Source organism: Pan paniscus, chromosome 3, assembly GCF_029289425.2.
Source record: "Pan paniscus chromosome 3, NHGRI_mPanPan1-v2.0_pri, whole genome shotgun sequence".
Taxonomy (NCBI): domain Eukaryota; kingdom Metazoa; phylum Chordata; class Mammalia; order Primates; family Hominidae; genus Pan; species Pan paniscus.
The window spans coordinates 87,098,802-87,118,664 of record NC_073252.2 but is presented as its reverse complement, the minus strand read 5'-3'; the positions used below and the strand labels follow the sequence as shown (position 1 = coordinate 87,118,664).

General features: G+C 43.2%; 2 protein-coding genes across 2 annotated transcripts in view; one reads left to right on the top strand and one right to left on the bottom strand.

Annotated features, from left to right (window-relative positions):
* Positions 1-594: 594 nt before the first annotated feature.
* On the bottom strand, positions 595-4,010 carry TIGD2 (tigger transposable element derived 2). The gene is made up of 2 exons (XM_008955292.6): positions 3,592-4,010; positions 595-3,408 (listed from the first exon to the last, which is right to left on the bottom strand). Exon 2 carries the CDS (start codon positions 2,496-2,498, stop codon positions 921-923), a length of 1,578 nt encoding a protein of 525 aa, XP_008953540.2. The 5' UTR covers positions 2,499-3,408; positions 3,592-4,010; the 3' UTR covers positions 595-920.
* A 289-nt stretch (positions 4,011-4,299) lies between these two features.
* FAM13A (family with sequence similarity 13 member A) overlaps positions 4,300-19,863 on the top strand; it is a 384,547-nt gene continuing 368,983 nt past the window's right edge. Inside the window, exon 1 of the mRNA XM_024928670.4 lies at positions 4,300-4,433. The gene's annotated coding sequence lies outside the window, so the exon portion shown is untranslated. The remainder of the gene's footprint in view (positions 4,434-19,863) is intronic.

The window sequence follows — 19,863 nt, the reverse complement described above, 5'->3', positions numbered from 1 at the left end:
GTTCCACAAATTAGATGTATGCTTATATTCTCAGTATTGGTTTTCACAAAAAATGCTGTATGAAAGCAAATGACATACATACTTTGTAAGCTTTCAAATGTTACATAAACGTCAAATAGCTTATTAAAGAGAAATACTACTGGCATCTATAAAGAACCCAAAAGACAGATGATAAAATGTAACGCTTAACTCTTCTAACTGCAATGGTTTGGGAACTGAAATCTATTTTCCTGGAACAGGAATGGGATTCTTTCCACAACTATTTAGGAACACTCCCTCTTATCAGATGGAAAAAAAAAATGAAGTGCAAATCCTTTTTCTGGGACATTTAAATCATACTTCTCTTCCTTTACTATTCTCAAGAGATGGTTGATCTGAATTGCTAATTGCCCAAATACTGCTAGTACAGAAATGCAATATTTAAGGCTTTAGACTATTTTCCTTCAGTTCTCTGCAGTCGCAGTGAAATACTTCAAGCGCAATTTTTGCTGAACTCTTCTTTTCAGCAGTGGAAAAGCTGTGGAAATGGAAACTTACCCCCAACATATTTCAATTTGGAAGTTCAACTTCAAAGAAAAATCATAAAAATGTAAGTTTTATTGAGTGCCCATAGTGTGCATGGGCCTTTATTAGACACGCCAAATTCAGGCACAACAGACACAAGATCCCTGGCCTCAGGTACCTTATGATCTAATTAATAGATATTAGAAACAGTAGAAAGACAAGTTACACGTCAATGCCCAATGACTAGAGTCAACATTAAAGAGTTGTAATTTAAGTAATCCAAACTGACATCTAATTCCAAAATCATTTATAAAATGTATTTGGCTTTGGAATCCACAGGACTTCAAACAAGCAAAGTTTCACTGCAGATAGATAGTCACAAAGATGCAGATACACTGAAATACTTAAGAGCCTTATTAATGATTTTTGTTATTTTGGATCTTCTGTTTTTTTCTTATTATGGTCCGAAGCCTCCTTAATACCAATTTATCAGACAGAAGCATGTCATCCTGTTGTTCAAGATAATCCAGTAAATTTTCAGTCCATTCAAGTGCTGCTTTATGGCTAATATGCTTCTCTGGATTCGGTTCTGTTTTTCTACTCTTACTGGAAGGCTTTTGCTCAGCAGCCTTGGTCTGGTCCTCAGCACTTTCACTGTCAGTCAGCACCTGACAGCTTGAGTCACTGCTCCGAGAGTCGAACCACTGATCAATATTCTCAATGTCAACATGTTCACATTCTTCTGTGTTCTGTAAAACTGTTGCTAAATTAGCTGCTAAAATGGCTCCTTCATCAATGTTCATACCTGAATTCTCTTCATTGCCAGGGAAAAGTTTTTTCCATGCTTTGGTTATGGTACTTGATTTTACCATGTTCCAAGCTCTTGACACTTCATAAATTGCATCCAACACTGTCAAGTTCTTCCAAAATATTTTTGGGTCAATTCCTTCATCCATGTATTTCTGGAGAAGTCCTGCTCGATAGTATCTTTTTACAGTGGCTAGAACTCCCTGGCTCATTGGTTGAATCAGACTTGTGACATTTGGTGGCAAATACTTCACAATTATTCTGCCATCATCTGAACTCAACATTTCTTCATTTGGACGTGCTGGGGGAAAATCCAAAAGAAGCACTGCTTTTTCTAAAAGTCCCTTGGATTTCAAATGCTTCTGTACCTGTGGCACAAAGTACTTTTCAAACCACTGTCTGAAAACAGACTGTTCTATCCATGCACCTTTTTGACTGTAATATGTCACAGGAAGGTTTGAAAGGTCAGTGCCTTTGAATGCTCGGGGCTTTTTGGCCTTCCCCACAACACAAAGATTAAGTTTGTGTAAACCTGTGGCATTTGCACAACACATAATGATGATTCTCTCTCTGCTTGACCTACACCCAGAAGTACTTTGGTCAGTTTCAAGAGTTAACGTCCTTGATGGTAGACATTTCCAGAACAATCCAGTTTGATCAGCACCATAAATTTGCTCTGGTTGTAGATTCTCTTTTTCAACAAATTCCTGAAAGCTACCACAAAATTCTCTGGCAGCAGCTTCATCTCCTTTTAATTTTGTTCCTTTACCAGCAGCCTTTGGAATACCATGGCGCTGCTTAAATCGAGTTAGCCAGCCTGACGATGCATTAAAATCACCTTCCATTCCCAAAGCATCAAAAAAGAACTTGGCTTGTTTTGCACAAATCGTTCCGGACACTGGAATCCCATCGGTTTTCTGTTGGTTAAACCACTCTATCATAACTCTATCAAGCTCCTCGTATGTTGATGACTTCATAGATTTACGTTTGGATACTCCACTGGTAGGATCTGAACTGTTTGCATAGTTTATAATCCTTTCTTTGTTCTTTTTAATATCACGAACTGTGGATTCACCAATTCCGTACACCACAGAAAGTTTTTTGAAAGAGATGCCTTCCTCAAGTTTCTTAATAATGTCAAGCTTGTCCTTAATTGTCAACACCACACGCTTACGTTTCCCCAACATTTTAAGTGTCTAATATTTTAGGTGATTACTAGAACAAGATAATTAACAACTAAGATTTGAATACAAAGGAACTAGAAAATGAGTTCGTAAGATTCCTCCTCTCACTTCTAGGGCCTAGATGGATAGTGACCAATTTCCTGACAAGGTCTACGTGAATCTACTTGCTATTTTAAAACTTACAAACTTCCTACAACAAAGCCTAGCGCCAATTAACTCTTATCTTCTATCTTTCTTCCTCCTCAGGGTTCAGGGTCTTTCATGAAGTGCAATCACACTAGAGGCTAGAAACTGTACTGGTAAGGCTTCTAAAACAGTACTACTGCATACTCAATTCTTGCCATCCTTGCAGGTAATGTTCTTTGCCAGAATAGCCACTAAATCTCAGGTGGAAGTATTTTAGGAAATGTGCTAGGGAGTAAACAGTTTAAGTCAAGAGAGGACTTGCAAACTTGACATACAGGAAAATACAATGGGAAAACGCACCCTCTGACTATGTGGTCTTTGTCAAGCAGTGGATTGTATGGAATGCTGTCTCTCTAGGCACGGACTCTGCTATAGGTTGCGCAAGTGAGTGCTTGTGGAAATCATACGCAAGAGAAGATGACCCGGACAGAAGTGAACAGTGCAAATAAGGTGAAAGTGGAACAGGCAGAAAACTCTCTACTTTAAAAGCGACTTAAACCTACTAGATTTGGCAGCTGGAAAGGAGGATAGTGGACATGTGATGTCACATTACTAAAGAAAGCATCAAAAAAACTGCATCGGTGGAAATGAGGACCCAAGGTAGAGGCTATGGGGTGGCAGGCTCGGTGAAGATGATGTTACAATAATCCTGGTGAAAGACGATCCTCGATGGACCAACAGAAGGAGTTCCTGTGGGGGCTGTATAGATACTCGGAGGCTCCGAAACCTAAAGGAAAATACCAAAAACATTTTCTTTCAATTCAACATCAGGATCTGTGGCATTATCCACATTTATCCTGCAACTATGTTGAGAAAATTAACGCCTCCTATCAATGTGATAGCTAAATACGACAAATAATGCTTTCAGGCATAATCTGGGGTGACAGAGAGAGGGACCTGAAGAGCCTACCTCCTGAAATTAAGAGGTCAGAGAGAAGCCGTGTTAGCGAGGGCCTCTCCCCGCTGGGCGAGCTTCAGAGCGCGGGACGTCTTTCCTCCCGCGGAGGGAGCCCGGATTCCGCCTGGACGCCGGCGACCAGGATGTCACTGCTGCAGCCAGCCAGCCAGCGGGCGGCCGCTTGGCACAGGGAACGCCAGTCCGCCGGCCCCGGGCATCGCCCTGGGACCGCCTGCGCGGCGCCCAGACCACACTAAGCGCAAATGGAGTCTCCTGAGGCAGGCTGGCACTGGTGGCCCGGCAGCGGCGAGGGACGAGCGGAGAGAGACGAGCGTCGCTGCCGGAGCCGGAAGGCGGGGGATTAGAGAGCACGCGCGCGCCCCCGCAGAACGTTGTGCCGGCGAGGGGGCGGGGCCTGCGCGGGTGAGCGCACGCGGCCCGGGGGAGGGGACTCCGGCGAGCGGGCGGGAGGGGCGGGGCCCGGCAGGGGTGCGTCTCTAGGCGCCGCGTGGGTTCCGCTCACCGCCTGGCCGTTTCGGGGCCCCAGTGCCTCCCTGGCCGGCAGGGGGCGGCACACGCTTGCCTTGTCCTGGCGCTTTTCCCAGTGGCCCGGCTCTGCCGACGAGGCTCTTCTTTCCCTAGGGGGAAATTTTAAAATCTCACCCCCCACAGTGCTGGGGGGAAAGCGGAGGATCCTCGCGTGCCAGGAGCGGGCTGCGAATGGGGCAGGGCGAGCGCACGTGGGGCGTGTTTACAAACAGCAGCCGCGCCGCCTTGCGGAGGCGGTCCAGGTGTCGGAACCCAGAGTCAGCGCGCGTGGAAAGTGCTAGCCCGAGCGAGGATCATGAGGCACGGTAGGAGCCGGCGGACGTGGGTTCCGGGCAGGAGCTGGGGCGTTCTCTCGGCAACACCCAACCGGACAAGCCCAGGGTGCCGAGGCACGGCGGGCTGCGGTAGAGCCGAGTGTCGGGTCAGCACTCCCCGGTGCTGATGCTCCGGAATTCGTCACAGTCGCTGTAGAGACGGACCCTTTGCAAAATCGACAGCACCTGGGAGACCCTTGAGCCAGTGGGAGGCGTCGTGGTAAATTTCCTGCCGTGCCTCGACGCCCGGGGCTTCTCAAGTGGAATCAGGGAATTGCGCTTTGACCGATATTCCCTTTATTTGTTTCCAACGGAGACATCTGCGGAAGGGTCACCGCCTTCCTGGAGGAGAGAGTGGTGCACCTCCACCTTGCACCACCTGTTTCCTGGGAAACGCGGTCAGGCTGCCTTCCTTTCCGTCTTGTGTGTGCGTGTCAGTTTGAAAAACTGAAAATTCTTCAGTGAATTATCTCTTCCATATGAACATAAATGTAACCTTTTCGTTAACACAAAGTAACATAGTAATTCGTCATTTCTTTGACAAGGCCATATACTGTTTCTGGAATTTCAGAAACTTGGAGATGGAAATCAAAGCGAGCATACTGTAGAAAACAGATGTTGATTCTAAGCCTTCTGTTTGACTCCGCCGCCAAAACTGCTCAATTGCCTTTCTCAACATAGCAGCCTTCCACTATCTGGCATGACAGAAATTCTTTGATCTAGTTATGTTGTGAGGTTGTAAGTGGCTTTTGGAGAATACCTGCTTTTAGACCTCCCCTCTTCCCTGCCTTCCATTTGGCTTCCAACAAGCCAGTCCCTTTCTGGAAGTCCTGGTTGCCTATTTTGGGTAGATTATAACTTACTTCATGGTAGTTTTATATAACTTTACAAAATATTCTTATTTTCCCTGATACCTGTGAAGAGCGTGAAACACTGCTAGAACAGCACTTTACCGACTGCCACCCATGTGGAAATGAGGCAGCCTGTAACCAGATGTCAGCCGCCTGCCTTTCCCCCTCTCCCCCAAGTCTGCTGGAGTAGCTGTGTCCCAGGATATTTAAATACAAAGGAATCCTGCCTCTTACTCTTCCTCTCTTTTCCACAATATCTCTAGGATTTAATTTTCTTCCAGATACCATTTGCATTTTTCTCTGTTCCTCCTGGATTCTCCAGTTTGCTGTTTTATGTCTTATAGCTGTTCCCTTTTTATCACCTTGTGTAAGTTCAAATCTGGATACAGCCCACATTTCTAGATTTTCTCAAAACACCGCTTGACTCAAGGCAATTGTAATTAGTAGACTTTTACTAAGATTTTACTCAAGGCAATTGTGTCTTTACACAAAACAGTTTTATTGGGCAAACTTTCTCTTTTTGTTGGGGGAAGGGGTGGCTAGTTGTGGCAGACATATTACAGCACAAGGGGGAGAGGACTTAGAATGTTAAGAATATGTATATACACACACATATATATATAATAAGAATATATGTATGTGTATATATGTGTATTTTTGAGACAGGGCTTCTCTCTGTTGCCCAGGCTAGAGTGCAGTGGTACGACCATGGCTTGGGCTCACTGCAGCCTCAACCACCTAGGCTCAAGCAGTCCTTCTGCCTCAGCCTCCCGAGTAGCTGAGACTGTAGGCTACAGGTGCGTGCCATCATGCCCAGGTAATTTTTGTATTTTTTGTAGAGATGAGATCTTGCTATGTTGCCAGAGCTGATCTCAAACCCCTGGGCTCAAGTCATCCTCCCACCTTGGCCTTCCAAAGTGCTGGGATTACAGGCATGTGCCATCCTGCCTGGCCAATAATAGATTCTTAAGGTGGTGAAACTACTCTGTACAACTGTAATGGTGGGCACATGTCATTAAACATTTGTTCAGATGCACGGAATGTACAACACCAAGAGTGAACCCTAATGGAAACTATGGACTCTGTGATAAAAATGTTTCAAGGCAGGTTCATCAATTGTAACTGATGTTCCACTCTGGTGGGCAATATTGATAATAGGGAGGTTATGGATGTGTGGGGGCAGGGAGTATGTGGGAAATCTCCCTATCTTCTGTGGAATTTTAGAACCTAAAACCGTTCTAAAAAATAAAGCCTATTTCTTAAAAATGTAGGTTCAAAAAAAAATGAGAATGTTGGGTGCCTAAGGCAAAGTTGCCTTACTCTTTCTCATGTACTATATGCTCAACACAGCACACACCAAGCAGTTCTCCACTGGACACAGCTGGGTATCCTATAATTCATTTCAATTCTGATACCATCTGCCTGGAGTGTCCCCCCAACTTCAAATTCCAATTCCAAGTAGTAGGTTGTTGTCAGGTTCCAAGCCCAGCTGGGGTCTGAGGGGAGTTGGTGGACGGGTGGTGGGTAGTTGAAAGGACACGTGGGGGACCATAAGCAGTTGAGATACAGCTTTATTCTCTCTCTCTCTCTCTCTGTCAGCCTTTGTTTTGGCCACCTGCTCCAGCTGCAGCCTCTCTCAGCGCTGGCTCCACCGCTCCTGCCACCCCCACGCCTGTAGCTGAGCTCCCCAGTGTGCTTGCCGCTTCCTGGCTCCCCTCCCAGCCACCTGCAAGGTGGCCCAGCTCTCTCTTACAGAGTCAGCAGTCCAGTTATATTACTCACAGACAATAGTGGCTCAAAGCCAGTTGATGAGCCCACCCATAATGTGGTTACATAACTGTGATTATGTAATGCACAGGATTGTGCACCTGCACTGCAGTCCCACTGTGTCATGCAGCACTAGATGTTTGCCTCCACCAACTCTTGTCTGCAGTGCAACTATTTCCCTTACACTCCATCCCCTAGGCCAAGGGAGTCCTCTTAGTGGAGAAATGTGTCCATAGGGCAGCACCCTGGACCTATAGGCCACAGCAGTAGTACATATGTGCCCTGGAGGAGGATTCCTTCCTTGGCCATTCCCCTACAAATGGTCAATCACAGAGGCTGTATTAGCCTGTTTTCATGCTGCTGATAAAGACATACCCGAGACTGGGAAGAAAAAGAGGTTTAATTGGACTTACGGTTCCACATGGCTGGTGAAGCCTCAGAATCATGGTAGGAGGTGAAAGGCACTTCTTACATAGGTGGCAGCAAGAGAAAATGGGGAAGAAGCAAAAGCAGAAACCCCTGATAAGCCCATCTCATGAGACTTACTCACTATCACGAGAATAGCACAGGAAAGACTGGCCCCCATGATACAATTACCTCTCCTTGGGTCCCTCCCACAACACATGGGAATTCTGAGAGATACAATTCAAGTTGAGATTTGGGTGGGGACACAGCCAAACCATATCAGAGGCCATACATTAAATTCCCAAGCCCTCCCTCCAGGGGGCTACGATGGCCATCCATCTGCAATGGGTGGCTTGGAGGGTCCATGGCCAAAACCAGGTTTTTGTTCCCCTACCTTTAGGGACATTGAGGCAGGCAACAACAAATTACCATTTGTCACCATAACTGGTTGGAGGAGGTCATCCTTTCTCCCATAGGTCTTGCCACATGGCCCCGCCCCAAATGGTCCGGTGACCAGCTAGCCAATTCTGTAACTTCCAGGTAGTTAACCACAAGCTTAAGCCTTAATAAACTGCTCAGCTATCAGTGCAGATTATCATAGGTGTCACCTCTTTGGTGATCACCATTCACATTGTCCTGAGTTTGGCCCACTGACTACTTTGTCCACACCCGGTATCAAACCATATGGTATCAGTACTAAGCTGAACCACACACAACAGTGGTCCAGGCAGCAGTAGCACCCCAGTTGGGTCCATCCATATATCATGCCCCATGGGGGATGGGGTGGGGTGACCCTCTTTAAACAGTGATGGCTCAGGGTTTAGGCGTACCTCAGGCTGACCCATAGCCCTATATTGCATCAGGAACACAGGTCCCAAGACTTCTTGCAGTTCTGCTAATAAGGGGCTTGTACTCAGAGGACTCCGCTGTTCTAAGTAGACACCCCACTTTGCTAAAGTGGATGTCTGTGCCATCCCAGTCCTGGGAGTCATTACCCATGAACATATCCACCCCACTATTGGGTAAGTCATCTGCATGATGACTGTAGTCCGTCCCATCACACTCTCATAAGCCTGAAGGGTGGCATATGCAGCTGCTAACTGCTTCTCTATCGAATACTGGAGCTCAGCTCCCTTCCAAAGTTGGAACCAAAAGCCTCCTGGCATTCTAAAGCAGTCCATGTGCTGACATAGGCCCCAGCCAGAATCATCTGTGGTCACATGCACATCAAGTTCAAATGGGCACCCCTGGTTAATCACTTCTAGGGCCTACACTTGCTGCTGAATAGCCTGCTTGGCTGCCAGAAAGGCTGTCTCAACCTCCTTATCCCAATCCCGGGAAGCCCCCTTTTTTGTCAACCGGTACAACAGTTTTATCATCTGAGCCAAATGGGGCACAAATGCCCACCAGTACCCCAGGAGGCCCATAAAAGTCTGCAGCTGCCTTACGGTGGTGGGCCAGGGATATGCCTGGATTTTGTCTATGATGGCCTCTGATATGGCTTTCGTCTTACCCAACCAGATAGATAGCTCTTAAGAATTGGCAGTCAATCCAGGCCCTGGGATCTGGGATTAATTGACGGCCCAACCGCATGCTGCCAAATGTTGCAAGAGAGGTGCTGCCACTTCTAAATCTGCAAGAGAATCAGAGGTTAGCATAATATCATCTATATAATGGAATAGGGGACTCTCTTTGGACATTTCCAGGTGATTAAATCTGTGACAACGAGGCCATGACATATCGGTGGGGCTACGCACATAGTCCTGGAGCAACACCGTGAAAGTCCATTGTCATCCTTCCCATGTGAAGGTGAACTGTTCCTGGCTCTCTAGAGCAATGTCAATTGAGAAGAATGCATTGGCCAAGTCCACCACATAGTGGTACTGTCCCAATTCCATCGTCAAGTGGTCCATCAAATCCGTGATAGATGGCACAGCTGCCAAGCAGTGTAAAATATCCACCCCCAGAATATATTCAGGTATGGGAGAGACATACACAGTATAAACAGGGAGCCAAGTGGACAATGCCAAGGTGCAAAGATAAAAGGTTTCACTTTCACTGACTAGCCTCCATAGCCATTTATGTATGCAGCTTTACCCGGAAACTTATCCGGGCTCACATAGACAAGACTACAATCTGTGCCAATGTCTACCAGCACCAGCACCTGCTGTACATTGGTGGGGGACCAGTGGATTTCTAATTCCACATGTGGCCTCCGGTCATCTGGTGTCCCCCCAGGCCGGGTATCTCAGCCAGCTCCCTAATCAAACACAAAAGGCTCTATACCTCTGCCCGTCTGTAAGTAGTCCTTGAGCCAGAGCATCTATCTGGGTGGGCATTTCCGGAATTGCTGCTTTGGGGTCAATTGCCTCCACGAAGTTACCAGCACTTCCCAGGTGGGTAGGGGCTCCCCCAGACGGTGCCAATACTGTTTGCCTAACTCCCACAAATCACTGGGGGTATAGGCACTATATGAAGCATGCTCCACCATGGTAGGGGATTCCTGGGTCTGCTTTTTGGGCCCAAGTGGCTATTTCATGCTCTATTTTCTGGTGGACCATAGGGTGAGCCCGCAGTAGGGGTTCTTCCCCCTCAGTATCAGACCAAGCGGAATGTCCAGCCGGGAGGGTGGGCTCAAGCCGTCACTTATGGCAGTTCCCACTTCTTATTCCAAACTGTGTATCTGGCCCTCCAGGCGCTTGGCTTACATCTGAAGGTCCCTTACCTGTGCTGCATCCTGCAGGGAGTGGGCATGCACTGACCATAGTGCAGTCAAAAATGCCCATCTGACTCTGCTGGCAAAGGCATGCTCCTTCTCGGTGCTGTGTGCTTCCAGGTGTTTCAGCACCTTCTCCGTGCTCACAGGGGACCCGTCCACTGCTGCCCGTGTTTCTGCTGGACCCCATCCTAGCAGCACAGCCACACAGCCAACCCAGGATCACTGGGGGCTGAGGACACACTCACCTCAGAATCCTGCTGACTACACCAATTGTCAGGTTCCAACCTGAGCTGGGGTCCAAGGGGAGTTGATGGATGGGTGGCGGGTAGTTGAAAAAACACTCGGGGCACTGTAGGCAGTTGGGATATGGCTTTATTCTCTTTCTCTATCAGCCTTTGTCTCAGCCACCCGCATACCTGTAGCTGCGCCATAGCCCTTCTCAGCGCTGGCTTTGCAGCTCCTGCCACCCACATGCCTGTAGCTGTGCTCCCCAGTGCACTTGCCACTTCCTGGCTCCCCTCCTGGCCACCTGCAAGGTAGCCCAGCTCTCTCTTACAGAGTTAGCAGTGCGGTTATATTACAGAAAATGGTGGCTCAAAGCCAGGTGATGAGCCCACCCATAACATGGTTACATAACTGTGATTATATACTGCACGGGATTGTGTGCCTGTGCTCCAGTCCCACTGTGTCATGCAGCACCAAATGTTTACCTCAGCCTACCCTTGACTCCAGTGCAGCCACTTCCCTTACAGTTGCCACCTATACTTCTGAAGGACTAGCTGTAAGTTGGGATTCCCATGGTGCCCCTCCTTGTGTTCCATTAATTTGCTAGGGCAGCTCCTCACTGAACTCAAGGAAACATTTTCTTGCATTTGCTGGTTTATTATAAGGGATAAAACTCAGGACCAGCCAAATGGAAAAGATGTATAGGGGCAAGATATGGCAGGGTGGGAGGCACGGAGCTTCCATGCCCTCTCTGGGCTTGCCACCTTCTCAGCACTGGATGTACTCAACCTGGAAGCTCATCAGATTTGTTGTTCAAGTGTTTTTATAGAGCTTCATCTCCAGCCCAGTCCCCTTCCCAGATGCCAGTGAGTGGGGCTGAAAGTTCCAGCCTTCTAATCATTTGGTCTTTCTGCTGACCAGCCTCATGCTGAGGTTATCTAGGGGCCTCACCCTAAGTCACTGCATTAGCATAAACTCAGGTACCATCAAAAGAGGGTTGGTATAAATGTCAAAAGACACTCCTAACATTCAGGAAATCCCAAGGGTTTTAGGAGCTCTGTGGCAGGATCTGGGGAAAAACCAAATATATTTCGTATTATACCACAGCATTATTGTTTTATTAAGAGCCCAGTTGGCCACAGGGAACTTCCTATTGTCAGTTCTTCTCTTTGGGTCACAGCATCCTTCCATCTTGCTATGCCATTCTTTTCTTTCTTCCCCCAACATTTTTCTATCTCAGGGTCCCCTCTCTTCTCTTTTTTATCTTCTCACCTGCTTGTGAACGCTCAAGATTTTTTTCACTTCATTATGTAGAGCAATTTTGTATTCTTTTATCTCATTTCTAATTTCCCTTACCATTCACTGTGGTTTATCTCTAATGAAAAGTCATTTCAGTCATTGGGGAAGTTCTGTCACCCATATGTCTCTTTTTTCTACATATGTGCAACTCTCTTAATCCTTGTAACAGTACTATGAGGTAGATGTTACCTATGTTTTATGTAGAAGAAAGTAAAGGCTAGGCTGGGTGCAGTGGCTCACACCTGTAATCCCAGCACTTTGGGAGGCCAAGGCAGGCAGATTGCCTGAGCTCAGGAGTTTGCGACCAGCATTGGCAACACGGTGAAATCCCGTCTTTACTAAAATACAAAAAATTAGCTGGGAGTGGTGGTGTGTGCCTGTAATCTCAGCTACTCAGGAGGCTGAGGCAGGAGAATTGCTTGGACCCGGGAGCTGAGCTCCTGCACTGCTCTCTAGCCTGGGCAATAGAGTGAGACTCCATCTCAAAAAAAAAAAAAGAAAAAAAAGAAAAGAAAAGAAAGGCTCAAATGTAGGTAGCAGAACAGGGATTTGAGCCCAGTTATATTTGGGTTTAAAGCTCCATGCTCTGCCCGTGCTATCACAATAGAAGTATTTATGTCAAAGACATGAAAAGAAGAAAAGTATACTGTAATTATTTATTCCTGCAAAATTAAAGTTATTTATTAAAATGGAATATTTAACATTAACTAAGAAAAATGGTTTTCTACTCATGAAAGCACTGCAAGTCTGCAGTAGTGTTCATTTGCTTCATTGGAATGAGAGTTTTCTGAAAACTATCCCAAATCACCTGAAATTAGATTGTTTCTTATCATTACAAGCCCTAAATTTTCTGCTCTGCTGAGATAATACAGACATACAAATACCTTACATGGACTTTGAATTATTAGTAGTATCCCTTATACAAGATAGCTTTGTAATAGAATAGGATATCTTTAGGTAGATTTACATTCTTAGTTTTTAAGGGACTCCTTTTTTGTTTTTGGTTTCCATTTACTTTATAATGGATTCTCATTCACTTGAAGATTTTTGTTTTATGATACCTAATAAGCTTAAGATGAGGACATGGGCCAGACGTGGTGGCTCATGCCTGTAATCCCAGCACTTTGGGAGGCCAAGGCGGGCAGATCACTTGAGCTCAGGAGTATCAGACTGGTCTGGGCAACAAGAGGTGAAGCCCCGCCTCTACAAAAAATACAAAAATTAGCCAGGTGTGGTAGTACATGCTTGTAGTCGAGCTGCTGGGGGGTGCTGAGGTGGGAGGATTGCTTGAGCCCAGGAAGTCTAGGCTGCAGTGAGCCGTGTTCATGCCACCATACTCCAGGCTGGGTGACAAAGTGACACCCTGCCTCAAAAAAAAAAAAAAAAAAAAAAAGACATGATTTTTTTTTATCACAATGCTATTATTCTATGTGTAATAAACTTATTTAATATAGAATAGTATTTGCCTTTAGTAACTTAATTATTTAGTGCCAATAATAAATCAGTGGTTTGCACAAAAACCATTTACTGTCACCTACCTTAAGGGACATAAAATATTGAGGGGAATTTTCCCGATAAAATATAATTTATTCCTCTTTTGAAGTATGCAGGGGGATATGGGTCTGTTAGGGCAGTGGTCCCCAACCTTTTTGGCACCAAGGACTGGTTTCATGGAGGACAAACTTTCCACAATGGAGGAGGTGGCGGATGCTTTCAAGATGAAACTGTTCCACCTTAGATCATCAGGCATTAGATTCTCATAAGGAGCATACAACTAGATCCCTCGCATGCGCAGTTCACAATAGGGTTCGAGCTTCTGTGAGAATCTAATGCTGCTGCTCATATGAAAGGAGGTGGAGCTCAGGCCATAATACTTGCCCATCTGCCACTCACCTCCTGCTGTGCGGCCCAGTTCCTGACAGGCCACCAACCGGACCACACTGGTCTGTAGCCTGGGTGTTGGGGAACCCCATGTTAGGGAAAACAGGATGTGAAACGGTTCTCATCAGTAAAATGAAAGCTTTTCCTTTGACATCTCTTTCAGCTCAAACATTATTTTACTTCATATTATAGATGAGCCTTAATTAGAAAATATATATAGAAAATATAAATAGAAAAAGATATCCTTTTGCATAAAGGTAGGGACACTTTTCCACTTGAAAGTGTCTAGACACAAGTGAAAGTTCTGATTACTCACTGGAAAATCTCAGATCATTTTTAAGAAGTTGGTAAGTTACAATACTGAAAGATAGTGAGTTCTGAGACTCTTGAGTCATGTAGATGCCCAGTGGGGAACTTTTAAACTTTGTTTTGTTTTCTTTGTTTCTTGGTTGGCTGGTGGATGGCAGGTTTTCAGTTGGCTGGGAGCATAGGCAAAGGTAAGAGAATGAGTTCCCAGGAGGGTAGAAAAGATTTAGTGGGGTTTAAAAAAGAAGTGAAAATTATTGGTGGCGATGCTTAAAGAAAAGTTAGACTCGTTTCCTGAAAATCACTTAGATGTAAATTGAAGAAACCAGTGAATTGGCCGATTGGTATGAGAAATATGAGTAGGAAATGTGAATGAAAATTATATACCCTGCTTACCTTTCCAAGCCTGCCCAATTTCCAACATTCTTTAGAGGAGCCCTCAATTCTGCCCCAGGTTGGTAAGGTCAGGTTAACTGAGAGCCCATCGTGCATCACACCACTCATTCTCCCTCTCCTCAGCACATGCAGCTTCATAATTTTGAGCTTTTCATGCTTCCCCTTTAGCCTGGGAAGCTTTCTTCTTCCTCTGTACATCCGTACATCCTTCCAAGTCCTACTTTGTCCCCAAAGCCACATTTATCAAGGTTGCTCTTCAAACCCTGTGGGTTGGAATCACCTGGAGTCCAATATATAGATTTCCTGGGCTCACACTGGGGATGAAGCTCAGGAATCTTTATTTTCAGTGATCATCCCATGTGATTCTATTACACTAAAGTTTGAAAACCTTTTATGGTTAACAACTGTTTGAATATAAAATTCCTCCCTTATAACATATTCTTTTGGAAGGGAGTTTTTCTTCCTCCTCTTTTTTCTTCTTATTAAATTGTACACAGTCTTTGAAGAACAAGATAAGATACAGAGAAGCAAAAAGGAAAATAATAATGCCAACATATAGAGATAACTATTCTTAACATTTTACTGTATATCCATTACTTTCGTTTATTTGAGACAGAGTTTCGTCCTTGTTGCCCAGGCTGGAGTGCAGTGGTGTGATCTCGGCTCACTGCAAACTCTGCCTCCCAGCTTCAAGTGATTCTCCTGCCTCAGCCTCCTGAGTAGTTGGGATTACAGGCATCCGCCACCATGCTCAGGTAATTTTTGTATTTTTAGTAGAGATGGGGTTTCACCATGTTGGTCAGGCTGGTCTCGAACTCCTGACCTCAGGTTATCCACCTGCCTTGCTCTCCCAAAGTGCTGAGATTACCAGCATGAGCCACCATGCCCAGCCTCCATTACCTTTCCTATATCAATTTAACTATCCTATAGTCCCACCTTAGCCTCCCGAGTAGCTAGGACTAGAGGCATGCACCACCAGACCAAGCTAATTTTTATTTTTTGTACAGATAGGCTCTTGCTTTGTTGCCCAGGCTGGTGTTGAACTCCTGGCCTCAAGCAGTCCTCCCACCTTGGCCTCCCAAAGTGCTGGGATTTCAGGGCTGATTCACTGTGCTTGGCCCTATATATATATGTACTTTTATACATGCTTTTTGCAGTAATGTATTATAAATATTATATTGTGATTCTCATTAGCCAAATACCACCAAGAACACACTTGTAACCAAAACTAGGCTTACTGCTGTAGCAAGGGAGAGTCATACCTTGGAAAACAATGGGTATCGCATTAAGAGGGAGTCAAGAGAGGCTTATTGTAGGATTTGGGCTTAGCTAAGGTGATTTTAGGGAAGGTTCAAGAAAGAATCTGTTCTCGACTGGGTGTTGTCAGAAAGCAGAAGCAATTTGGGTGTTGGGTATATTAGAAATTTTTATCTAGGAAGCTAGAGGAAGAGAGAGAGGCCAGAGCTGTCACTAGAGAAGTTATCCAGGAGAGCGGGATGTTTGGTTATTTTTGTGGTTACACAGTATTTTTCCCCCATCCCCTTGTTAAATTTCTATTCAAGCAAGATTATGAGGTGATCTTGTTTTTGTCTTGTTTCACCACAGTCATGGAAGGTCCTCCTCTGATGTTGATTTACACAAAATTATTTAGGTTTCTTAGGGTAAATACCATGCCTACCTTGTTCATAGCATTCAACACATTCTCAAAGGATTCATGATCCAAAAAAATTTAATAATCCTTGAACTCATTTAGGCTTACAGCTATTCCTAATTCATTTGATTAGATGTATCATAATTCTACCTTCGTGAGATTCTCTTATGCTTGAGAAAGACAATTACAATCATCTATTGCTTAATGATGGGGATTTGTTCAGAGAAATGTGTTTTTAGGCAATTGCATCATTGTGTGAATGTCATAGAGTGTACTCATACAAACCTAGATGGTATAGCCTACCACATACCTAAGTTATACGGTATAATTTGTTGCCTCTGGGCTATGAACTCTACTGTACTGTACAAATCCTGTAGACAGTTGTAACACAATGTTAACTAGTTGTGTGTCTAAATATATCTAAACGTAGAAAAAGTACAGTGAAAATATGATATTGTAATCTTATGGGACCACCATCATATACTCAGTCTGTCATTGACTGAAATGTCATTATGTGACCCATAACTATATTAACACCTGGCTTGAATGCTTGTCCATCAAAATAATCCCTTCAATGCTTCATGATAGTGTTTCTTAAACTCCAATCAATTTTAGACAGGTTTATCAACTTTTCTTCACTTATACAAATCCTGTACCATTAGCAGTAATACCCCATTGTCCCCAACACTCCCTTCTGCTCTTGACAACCACTAACCTACTTTATGTCTCTATTTTAGATATTTTATATAAATGGAATCATATAATATGTGTCCTTCATGTAGCATGTTTTCAAGGTTGATCATTTTATAGCATGTATCAGTATATCATTTTCTTTTACTGCTGAATAATATTCCACTATATGGATAGATCACATTTTATGTATTCCTTCATCAGTTGCTTGGTTTCTGCTGTTTGTCTATGAACATTCATGTACAAGTTTTTGTGTGGACATATGTTTTCATTTCTCTTGGGTATATAACTATGACTAAAATTGCTTGATCATATGGTAACTCTCTGTTTAATCTAAGGAAATATTTTCTAAAGCAGCTAGATTATTTTACAAAAAATGTATGAGGCTTCCAAATTCTCCACATTCTCACCAATACTTGTTATTATCTGTCTTTTTTATTATAACCATCCCAGTAGGTGTGAAGTAGTATCTCACTGTGGTTTTGATTTGCATTTCCCTGGTGGCTAATTATATTGAGCTTCATGTCATGTGCTTATTGACCATATGCATGTCTTTTTTTGGAGAAAGGTCTCTTCAGGTCTTTACCCGGTTTTTATTTGGGTTGTAATAGTTCTATGTTAAATGTTGCAATTTACTGTTTCCCTATTGGCTTTCTTGGAGGGGAAGCATAAGAAATAAACTTCTGAGAATTATCTCTGTATTTAGCCCAAGTGATGTTGAACATACTGCTCATGATGTACTCTCTCATTTTATTTCAGGATTTATTTGATAAAGTCTGGCTATATTTAATGAAAAAATATGACCAGATGAAATTTGACTTCTTTTGTCTGACACAAGAACTAGATATGTCCATTTTAACATTGACTTCTATAAATCTGTATGCTTTATTTTGTGTTTACTTGCTCTATTAATTCACCTTGAATTCTTACCACTTTTCTTCTCCTATCCATTAAGTTCTATTTTAAGTATGTTTTAATGGTGAGTCTCTTTTTATATTATAATTATCTTGACCATTGTTTGGAAACATGTAGCGTAAACTAAAATTAAGAGACTTGACAGGCAGTGCGTCTTAGTGATAAAGCTTATGGTTCCTGAAACAGTCTTTGATTTGTACTTCTGACTGCCACCTACCACCTATGGAACTTTGGGCTGGCTATATAAAATCTTTCACTTATGGAAAATGGGAATAAAGATCATATTGATTTTTTTTTGTTTTTGAAGAATGAACTGAAATGGTATGTATACATTGTTTTGCAGAGTGTCCAACACATAATAAACACTAATACTAGCTATGATTTTATTATTTCCTAGATCCTCCAACCTGAAGGAAGTACTCACATTTTCTTAACCTCCTAAGATAAGGACGCTTTGAAAAGAGATATAGATAGCTAAAAGCCAACTACAGTGAGAAATGCCAGATTAATTTAGATACCCATGATGAATTATAGACTATTTGCAAGAATGGAATATATATATATTCCATCATATATATATATATATATATTCCATCATATGTATATACCATCATATATATATTTCATCATATATAATTCCATCATATATATATATTCCATCATATATATGTATAGTCCCTCATATATATGTATATTCCATCATATATATATATATATATATATATATGGAGAGAGAGAGAGAGGAGAGTTGTAATTAAAAGGGGGTTCACAAAACTACCTGAATATTGTCTGTTGAAAATTCTCATTAATCCAAAACAGATGCACATTTTCTGCCTGTGTTTTAATCCTGAATCACAGCATATTACATATACTGTGTTTTTGGCAGATTTATAGCCTGTCTGAAGGTATCTGAAGTAGATGATAAAGATATAAAATGTGTAATGTAATTGACAGTCTTCAAATAGTTATTCTTTTTTTATTTTATTTTATTTATTTTTTATTTTATTTTATTATTATACTTTAAGTTTTAGGGTACATGTGCACAATGTGCAGATTAGTTACATATGTATACATGTGCCATGCTGGTGTGCTGCACCCATTAACTCCTCATTAGGCATTAGGTATATCTCCTAATGCTATCCCTCCCCCCACCCCACAACAGTCCCCACAGTGTGATGTTCCCCTTCCTGTGTCCATGTGTTCTCATTGTTCAATTCCCACCTATGAGTGAGAATATGCAGTGTTTGGTTTTTTGTTCTTGCGATAGTTTACTGAGAATGATGATTTCCCATTTCATCCATGTCCCTACAGAGGACATGAACTCATCATTTTTTATGGCTGCATAGTATTCCATGGTGTATATGTGCCACATTTTCTTAATCCAGTCTATCATTGTTGGACATTTGGGTTGGTTCCAAGTCTTTGCTATTGTGAATAGAGCCTCAATAAACATACGTGTGCATGTGTCTTTATAGCAGCATGATTTATAGTCCTTTGGGTATATACCCAGTAATGGGATGGCTGGGTCAAATGGTATTTCCAGTTCTAGATCCCTGAGGAATCGCCACACTGACTTCCACAATGGTTGAACTAGTTTACAGTCCCACCAACAGTGTAAAAGTGTTCCTATTTCTCCACATCCTCTCCAGCACTTGTTGTTTCCTGACTTTTTAATAATTGTGATTCTAACGGGTGTGAGATGGTATCTCATTGTGGTTTTGATTTGTATTTCTCTGATGGCCAGTGATGGTGAGCATTTTTTCATGTGTTTTTTGGCTGCATAAATGTCTTCTTTTGAGAAGTGTCTGTTCATGTCCTTCGCCCACTTTTTGATGGGGTTGTTTGTTTTTTTCTTGTAAATTTGTTTGAGTTCATTGTAGATTCTGGATATTAGCCCTTTGTCAGATGAGTAGGTTGCGAAAATTTTCTCCCATTTTGTAGGTTGCCTGTTCACTCTGATGGTAGTTTCTTTTGCTGTGCAGAAGCTCTTTAGTTTAATTAGATCCCATTTGTCTATTTTGTCTTTTGTTGCCATTGCTTTTGGTGTTTTAGACATGAAGTCCTTGCCCATGCCTATGTCCTGAATTGTACTGCCTAGGTTTTCTTCTAGGGTTTTTATGGTTTTAGGTCTAATGTTTAAGTCTTTAATCCATATTGAATTAATTTTTGTATAAGGTGTAAGGAAGGGATCCAGTTTCAGCTTTCTACATATGGTTAGCCAGTTTTCCCAGCACCATTTATTAAATAGGGAATCCTTTCTCCATTGCTTGTTTTTCTCAGGTTTGTCAAAAATCAGATAGTTGTAGATATGCGGAG

Bases quoted from the DNA above. Each gene is read 5' to 3' on its own strand.
- TIGD2 (XM_008955292.6), bottom strand. From the start codon at position 2,498: ATGTTGGGGAAACGTAAGCGTGTGGTGTTGACAATTAAGGACAAGCTT.